At 45.1% G+C, this 8,884-nt stretch overlaps 1 protein-coding gene across 1 annotated transcript in view; it reads left to right on the top strand.

Annotated features, from left to right (window-relative positions):
* LOC115283479 (rhox homeobox family member 1-like) overlaps positions 1-7,143 on the top strand; it is an 11,158-nt gene extending 4,015 nt beyond the window's left edge. Inside the window, exons 2-3 of the mRNA XM_029929693.1 lie at positions 2,342-2,387; positions 6,943-7,143. Coding sequence (XP_029785553.1) covers positions 2,342-2,387; positions 6,943-7,083 — 187 coding nt within the window. The 3' untranslated portion in view covers positions 7,084-7,143. The remainder of the gene's footprint in view (positions 1-2,341; positions 2,388-6,942) is intronic.
* Positions 7,144-8,884: the final 1,741 nt, after the last annotated feature.

The raw sequence follows: 8,884 nt of genomic DNA, 5'->3' as shown, positions 1-8,884 counted from the left end.
CCCCGGAGCAAACAGTCTTCAGCATTCCTCTTTGGGGTAGAATATGTCAGACTTTCCTTCCTCTTTAAGGCTGAATGATATTCCACGGTGTGAATATACCGTATTTTATTTATCCGTTGATTATTGATGAGCACTCGGGTTGCTTCTACTTTTTGGCTCTTCTGAATTACACTGTTGTGCCCATAGCTGTGAAAACATCTTTCCAAGGGCCTGTTTTCAGGGGGTTCAGGTATATACTCAGAAATGGAATTGTTGGATCATTTGGTAATGTTGTGTTTCCCTTTTTGAGCAGCTATTCTACTGTTTTCCTTAGCGGCTGCACAAGGGTTCCAATTTCTCCACATCCTCACCAGCACTTGTTGTTTTCTGTTTTGTTTGGTTTTCTTTTGTTTTTATAGTACCCATTCTAATGGTATGAGGTAGTAGCAGTGTGGTTTTGATCTGCATTTCCTTAGTGATTAATTAGTGATGTTGAGCATCTTTTCATGGCCATTTGTATGTCATTTTTGGAGAAATGTCTTTCCTGGCAGTTGCCCATTTCTTAACTGGATGCTTGTTTATTTATTGAGTTGTCGTCCTTAATGAATTATGGATATTAACTCCTTATCAGATATATGTTTTACACATATTTTGTCCCAATGGATGAGTTGCCTTGTCACTCTATTGATTTTTTTTAAGTTTTTAAAATTTATATTGAGAGAAAGGGAAAGAGAGAGGGAGTCCACATGCACCTGAGTGCACATGTGCGAGGTGGGGAGGAGGCAGAGGGAGGGTGGAGGGAGTGAATCCTAAGCAGAATCCACACTCAGCACAGAGCCTGATGTGGGACTCAGCCCCTCAAACCATGAGATCAGGACCTGAACCTAAATCAAGTGTTAGGCCCTTAACCAACTGAGCCACCGAGGTGCCCCTCACTTTATTGGTTTTGTACTTTGGTCTACAGAAGTTTTCAATTTTGATGCAGTCTTATTTGTATATTTTTTATTGTCTGTGTTGGTAGCTTTGTGTAAATAACATTTTATTGGTAGCAGGGTAAGGAGAATAAGGCGCTCTTGTGTACCTGTAATGCTGAATCCTTTCATTTAAAATTATGAGGGGGGCGCTTGTCGCTCAATCAGTTAAGTGTCTAACTTTGGATCAAGTCATGTTTTCATGGTTTGTAGGTTCAAACCGCATATCAGTCGCTGGGCTGAGAATTTGGACCCTGGAGCCTGCTTCAGATTCTGTGTCTCCTTCTTTCTCTTTGCCCCTCCCCCGCTTGCATTCTCTCTCTCTCTTCCTCTTTTTTTAAAATTTTTTAAAATGTTTTATTTGTTTATTTTTTTTGAAAGAGAGAGAGAGAAAGAGAGAGAGAGAAATGGCTTGAGCAGGGGAGGGTCAGAGAGAGAGAGAGACACAGTATCTGAAGACAGGCTCCAGGCTCTGACCTAGATATCAGCACAGAGCCTGACGCGGGGCTCGATCCCACATCTGTGAGATTATGACCTGAGCTGAAGCCAGATGCTTAACTGACTGAGCCACCCAGGCACACATTTCTCTCTCTCAAAAATACAAAAAACTAAATACTAAAAATTTTTTATACATAAGTAAAATTTAGAGGGAGGGAGTCACCTTTTGGCTCAGTCAGAAGAGATTGTGACTCTACCTGGTGTCAAGTGTTTGAGCCCCACTTAGGGTACAGAGCCTAATTAAAATTATTTTTAAATAAACAAAAACCTTTTGGAGCGGCACCTGGCGGTCTCAGTCATGTGACTCTTGATCTCGGGGTTGTGAGGTTAATCCCCATGTTGAGAATAGAGCTTACTCTAAAAATAATTTATAAAATAAAAAAATAGAATTGTGATAGTTCGTTCATCTTAGATTTGTGTGCATTACTTTTTATGTTATTTTTTATTTAAAATTTTTTGCTCCTTATTTATTATTGAGAGAGAGAGAGAATGTGAGAGGGGGAAGGGGCCAAGAGAGAGGGAGAGACAGAATCCAAAGTGGGCTCCAGGCTCTAAGCTGTCAGCACAGAGCCTGACTTGAGCCTCAAACTCAGGAACCATGAAATTATGACCTGAACTGAAGTCGGATGCTCAACCAACTGAGTCACCCAGGCGCCCCTAATTTTTTTGTTCAAATAGTGCATTAAAATGATTTATCTTGACTACCACCTTCCATGTTGAGGGGAAACCATCCATACAGCAAGCCTGGAATTGGGAAGGACGGAAAAGATTCTTTGGTGCTGGGCTCACGAGGGGGAGGGCACACATTTTAATATAAGCATAAAAAGTATACGTGTACATTTCCTTTTATCCACTGCTCCAAATACTAAACACTTGTGGTTTTCTCCCCTCAGAAGGGAACTTGCGAGAAGCATGGATGTGACTGAAGCTAGAGTGCAGGTCAGTAAACCTGAACGGCCGGGCAGTCATTCTGAAACGGGCTCTGGGACGCGTACCCCTCCCGTTCCAGGTGTTCCCACGTTGGTGTGCTCTGGGCGTCTTCTGTAACGTGGGCAAAGAAGTCAACTTTAGGAGTCTTTGTGGGTGAAAAATGGGGTACGTGAACTCCAGCTTAAGAATATTTTCCACTATCAGAGGGAACACGATTCCTTTTTTTTTCAATGTTTATTTATTTTTGAGACAGAGAGAGCAGAAGAGACAGATAGTAAGAGAGAGAGTGAGAGAGAGAGAGAGAGAGAGAGGAAGAGTGTGAGAGAGAGAGAGAGAGACAAAGCATGAGTGGGGCAGGGGCAGAGAGAGAAAGAGAGAGGCAAAAACCAGAAGGAGGCCTCGGGCTCTGAACTGTCAACACAGAACCTGAGCCGAAGTCAGACGCTTATCCAACTGAGCCACCCAGGCGCCCCTATTTCTTATAGGAAAAGAAAAAATGAATTGCTTCTCCTTTTCCATATGCAAATTCAGATATATATGTATTTTGCAAACGTATAGACGTCTGTATCAATATATCTACATATAGCGAGAATATACACATATGTGTGTATATTCTAACACAGATATCCTTTATCTTATTTTATTTTATTTTATTTTTTAATGTTTATTTGCTTTTGAGAGAGAGACAGAGCACAAGTGAGAAAGGGAGAGAGAGAGAGACAAAGATTCCAAAGCCGACTCCAGGCTCCAAGCTGCCAGCTCAGAGCCGGATGCGGGGCCTGAACCCACCACCCAAAACACAGATATCCTTTAAGGAGTCCTTCTGTGGGGTCATATTGGGGCTCATGCTGACTGTGGAAGTATTCAAATTAAGGCATAGAGGAGCAGGTTATGAGAGGGTTCAGTTATACTAACTTAAAGCCACACAGAAGCTCCAAGCTAGTGCGTGAATTATACACATTGGGGTGGGGGCACCTGGGAGGTTGCGGCTCAGGTCATGATCTCAAGGTTTGAAAGTTTGAGCCCTGCATCACTCTCTGTGCTGACAGCTCAGTGCCAGGAGCCTGGAGCCTGCTTGAGAGTCTGTGTCTCCCTCTCTCTGCCCCTCCCCTACTCATGCTCTGTCCCTCTGTCTGTCTGCCTCTCTCTCTCTCTCAAAAATAAACATTACAAAACAAACATTGGGGTGAGGGAGAAATGTACGCTCAGAACACGCTGCATGAGTAACTAATGTCGGTTTAGTGAAGCTGAGACTGGTGGTGGGGGGACAGCTTCAGAGTTCGAGTACCCGGTCCTTCTGCTGATGTTTTTAAGTGTTTGGAAAGGCATTGTAGGGAGTGACAGCTCTAGGTTCCAATTTTCTGGAATATTTTGATGTATCAACCTGAAAACATTCCTGGAACAGTCACGTTAACAGTGAGAATGGGAGAGTAGTTTGCAGGCTTTGAAAATTTGCCATGAGGATAAAACAAGCAAAAAAAAAAAAAAAACCCAATACTGGAATAATATTAATTGACCTAAGAAGGGTGAAAAGGTTAGAGAAGAAGTACATTGTAGTCAAAATAGGCGTCCAGGGGCGTCTGGGTGGCTCAGTCTTTTAACTGTCTGACTTTGACTCAGGTCATGATCTCGCAGTTTATAGGTTCAAGCTTCATGTCGGGCTCTATGCTGACAGCTCAGAGCCGGAGCCTATAGCCTGTTTCCGATTCTGTGTGTCTCTCTCTCTCTGCCCCTCTCCTGCTCAGGCTCTGTCTCTCTCTCTCAAAAATAAATAAACATTAAAAATAGGCTTTCTGGATACTACGCAAATTCTACAGATCTACTAAACGTGTAAGCTTATATTCTCTTGAGGATTTCTAACATTTAAGGATTTTTTAGGTTGGCCATGCTATTTTGAAGAGTTAAGTTTCGTGGGATTTGGTTGGCTGGGGGTTGGATGGCCATTATTTTGGGATAGAGTCATTGTGTTAATTTTCAATACTTTCATTCCCTTAGGCACCATTGACTAATTTGTAGGTCATATGATAAAAAGGTGACCACCCCCCCCAAAAAAAAACCCTTTAAGTTACTGCAAAGTGATATTTGCCCCAAAAAGAAAGGAACGGAAATCAGGATGGGGGCATTGGCTTCGCTGCAGAGCGCCTGTGTGAGTGCACTGATGGGAAGGTGTTGCAGGGACACCTGGCTGGCTCAGTCGGAGGAGCATGTAACTCTTGGTCTCAGGGTCGTGGGTTCGAGACTCATGCTGGGTGTAGAGATTACTAAAGAATGAACATAAACTTAAAAAAATTCTTAATAGCAAGAACAGTTGCAAATCTGGTAGTGGGAGTTTCTGAAAAGCAGCCCAACAGAGCTGACCATTGAGTAGTGGGACCACAGACTGGGGCCCCGGGCCGGGCTCAGATTGGAAAGTTTGGTGAAGACTGGGACCTCTTTTTCAGGGTGACAAGGCATATGCAGAAGAAAAGAAAAAAGTAAGGTTTGGTAACTAGCTCTTTCTCCTTCCTGGGTTTCCTAATGTACTCGTCAGGGCTTTCTGGAGGGGAAATGAGCCACAAGGAACAAATCAGGGGAAAAACAGTGTTCTCGCAGATTTCCACACCAGACAGTATGAATTTCCCCAAGAAACATAATACATGGGTTTCCTGCTTCATTTTGCAAATAGGTTTTGTAAAGCTAATATTGAGAATACGGCCCATATCGGGGTCCCTGGGTGGCTCACTCGATTTAACCTCTGACTCTTGGTTTCAGCTCAGTTCATGATCTTGTTTTTTTGTTTTTTAATTTTTCTAATTTTTTTTTTATTGAGAGACAGAGGGAGACAGCACGCAAGGGAGTGTCAGAGAGAGAAGGAGACACAGAATCCAAAGCAGGCTCCAGGCAGCCCAATGCAGGGCTGGAACCCATGAACCGTGAGATCATGACCTGAGCCGAAGCCTGACACTCAACCGACTGAGCCACCCAGGTGCCCCTCAGGTCACGATATTCACCAGTTGTGATTTCAAGCCCTGCATAGGGTTCTGCGATGGCAGCATGGGGCCTGCTTGGGATTCTCTTGCCCCCTAACTCTGCCCCTATCCACTCCCTCTCTATCTCTTTCTCTCTCAAAAAAATAAACATTTAAAAAAAATTTTTTAAAAAGAGAGAATACAGCCCATACAACAGCCAGCTTTAATTACTTATGCTTATGTTTATGGATCTTTGACCTCTGGTGCATTTGGATCTCCCCACAATGAGCTCCATTACACCGGCCCTGTTGAAACTATGCATTTCTGCAGCAGAAATACCACAAATCTTAAAATAGGAGCTCAAGCATGAGGTCTCAGGCAGGGAGAGAAAGCCTTTGTGCCACTTAAGATAGGTAGTGTGGAAACTTCTGAAGAGATTTCAATATGATGTTAATCCCACTAACTAGGACACCAAGATGACTGTCAAGTCTGACTGTTTCCTTCATTTGTTTGCAAAAATATTTGGCAGATCTTTAGGAAGAAGCCATGTTATGACCCCCTTGACCCTCATTGTTGTCAACTATCTTCCCAAAGTGCCTGGGTCACCTTGCCTGACGAATAGGGGATGGGATTGGGACCTCCCGGTTATGGAGCAGCACCGAGGGCCCTGCCCCTCTGGACAACAGCAGCTTGGGTCCAGGATCCTGGAACTGTGTCCAGGGCACAGGGAGCTGACCTGGTCCTGAGGCCGGGAAGGTTTGTAGTGTGGGGCAGGGTGGACATGCAGAATTGACGACAGTGACAATGGATTGCCTCTTTCCCCCAAACTCTTGAGTGGCCAAAGAGGTTTGAGCATTTTAGTTAATTTGGGTCAAGTTGGTTTCCACTCTCCTTAATGCTACAGACTGGACATCAAGGCGGTGTGCGTGGTCTCCCACCTCTCACACCCGAAGTAGACAAGTCACACACTCCATGGGACCCCATGAGGAGGCCTCCCCTGCCAGACTGCTTCTTAACACTCAAGAGGTTGCAGAAGAATAATGGCCCCTTAGACATCCTTGAAGGAAAATGTCTAAAAACCCAATGCATTTCTTCCTATTAATTATGTACTTGGCACCGAAGATATGCTCTTCAAAGAGGGAGCTGTTCCCTTCCATAGGACTTTGAATAGGGCCCATGATTGACAATGCCCACACTACCCCCAAAACAAGGAGACACTGTCTATAGTGAGGAGATGACAGGACGTAACCGGTCAGCTGGTCATCAGCCGGCAGGAGATAGGCTTTTCTTTATCCTGTTCCCAGGTCGTGGCTCAACAAGAACCCAGTACAACTCATAAATACACCTGCATTTAATACCTGAAAAATCCACTTGAATCTTAAAATTGGGAAGAGAGAGACAAAGGAATAAGACTATTCCAGAATTTGGCACATAGCTGGTACTGTCTAAGGGGGAAGAGAAAGGGAAGGGGTGTGGGGTTCATTTCCCTGAGGAAATGACTTCTCGAGGTGCAACCTGAAATCTCAGAAGTACCTGCGCTAGCCTGGAGTGGCTTTTATCTGAGGCCATTGACTGTTTTATGTACTAAACTGGTTGCTTTTTCTCTCTGATTGCAGGCTTGGTTTAAGAATAGGAGGGCCAGGATGAGGAGAAATGTGAGGGTAACACTGCTCAGAAACACCGAACCTGCTAACCTGCACCATCTGTACATGCTAATGCTGGACCCGTCAAACATTATTCTGTTGGACCGTTCCTAGAATGCCGTCCTCGCACCGGAGCTGGGTTGGAGATGAGTTCCGGTGCCCCTGACACCTGGGTTGCCTCTGTTATCTCTGTTACGTTTTTTCTTTGCAGCTATGGTTTCAATAAAGAAATAAATTCTCCATGCCTTTGTCTTTGTGTTCCAAATGGGAGCGAGTAGGATGCGCATGTAAATTGTGAAGGAAACATCATTTATGCAGAATGACAAGGAGGCCTCCTTTCACAACTGAGCCTCCCTGAGTCACTGTGTGGAGGCACCACATGTCACAGAGGTTCCCCAAGTGCCCATGATGACCTGGCACCGACCTGTAGTTTCTCTACCATTCTGCCCTCCCTCACCCCATCGTCATCCCCACTTGCTCTTTTGGGGCCACAGATGCATGCAAAACGGGGTGGGGGGGAGGCCCTAGTGAGAGCAGTATAGTTCCCAGAGATGAGCTCCATCCATGCCGAACTTGTCAGACTGGACTCTAGGGGACACCTTCTAAGAGGTTACTCACAGGGATTCATGGGAAGGTGCTCATTGAACATGCCCACAGTACATCTCCAATTCTGGGCACTACTCCCCCTCGTGTGGAGGAGACTGTGGAGTAGAAGCCATGAGGGCCCGCAGCTTCTGCGGCAGCCAAAGAAGAATGAGAAGCGATTCCATCAAGGCCAGAAAGGGGGTCTTGTCCCTCTTGCCCCTCTCCCCACCAGCTGAGGAAAGCATATTCTCCATCCTTCCCCAGCTCAGAAGCTCACGATCACTCCTATAAAAGCATTTCATCACCCTCGACGCCCTTGAGAGCACCCCAATTCCTGCTGTCAAATACTAAAAGGGGACCTGTTGGTTTTCTGCGCTGCTCAGAGCAAGAATATGGAGGTGGTCTGAGCCGTGTTCTACAACAATCAGACCACAAAGAAGGGTACAGACTCAGTGGCTCTGTCTGTCTGGTTAACATGCTGAAAACATAATACGAAACAAAACAAAGCACCAATAGTTGTAAATACATACAAGTAGAGAGAGAGAGAGAGCGAGCGACAGAGAGAGAACTCAAGGAGGCTTCATGCGGAACCCGACATGGGGCTCAAACCCACGACCTGGGATCATGACCTGAGCCAAACTCAGGAGTCAGATGCTCAAGTCACTGGGCCGCCCAGGCGCCCCACATCAAGAAAGTGTAAAACAGAATATGACATCATCTCAGAGCACACTCACACAACTTTCAGAAAAAGAAAGGACTTGGGGGCACCTGGCTGGCTCTGTCCGAGGAGCTGCGGCTCTTCATCCTGGGGGTCAGGAGTTTGAGCCCCATGTTGGGTGTAGAGATTACTTTAAAAAGGCAATTTAAGCAGTTGCCTTTTTTAAACATCGACACCAGACATCTGCATTTGTAGTTTTTCTTGTTAACCTTCTTTAATCTGTTGGCTGAAGGTATACAATGTTTTAAAAATTCAGTTACTTTCTGGGGTAATTTGAATTACTTTTTTAACGTCTGGGGTTCCATTTGACGTTTTGCATTGAGATGGCTATGTGCACAAATTTTTTTTGTAGCTGTGGCATTTTGTTGACGTCCAATATGACTTTGAGAATAAATACCAGCTCCTGAAAAGAAAGAAAACCTTACAAAGAAAGGAAAAGGGAAAGAAAGGATTCGTGAGCCGTTAACCCTGAGAAAGGGTCTCATGTCCTTCCTCCCGACAGACTCCAGGGTTCACCTTTGTGCGGTGGCCTATTCGGGGCAGGAGTGCGGGAGGCTACATCATGTGGAGCCTGTACCGTGCCAAAGGGGGACCCAAGTCAGGAAGCCGCAT

Source organism: Suricata suricatta, chromosome X (assembly GCF_006229205.1).
Source record: "Suricata suricatta isolate VVHF042 chromosome X, meerkat_22Aug2017_6uvM2_HiC, whole genome shotgun sequence".
In the NCBI taxonomy this organism is placed as follows: Eukaryota; Metazoa; Chordata; class Mammalia; order Carnivora; family Herpestidae; genus Suricata; species Suricata suricatta.
Note: the sequence above shows the minus strand (reverse complement) of the source record. Positions and strands in the feature narration are given on the sequence as shown.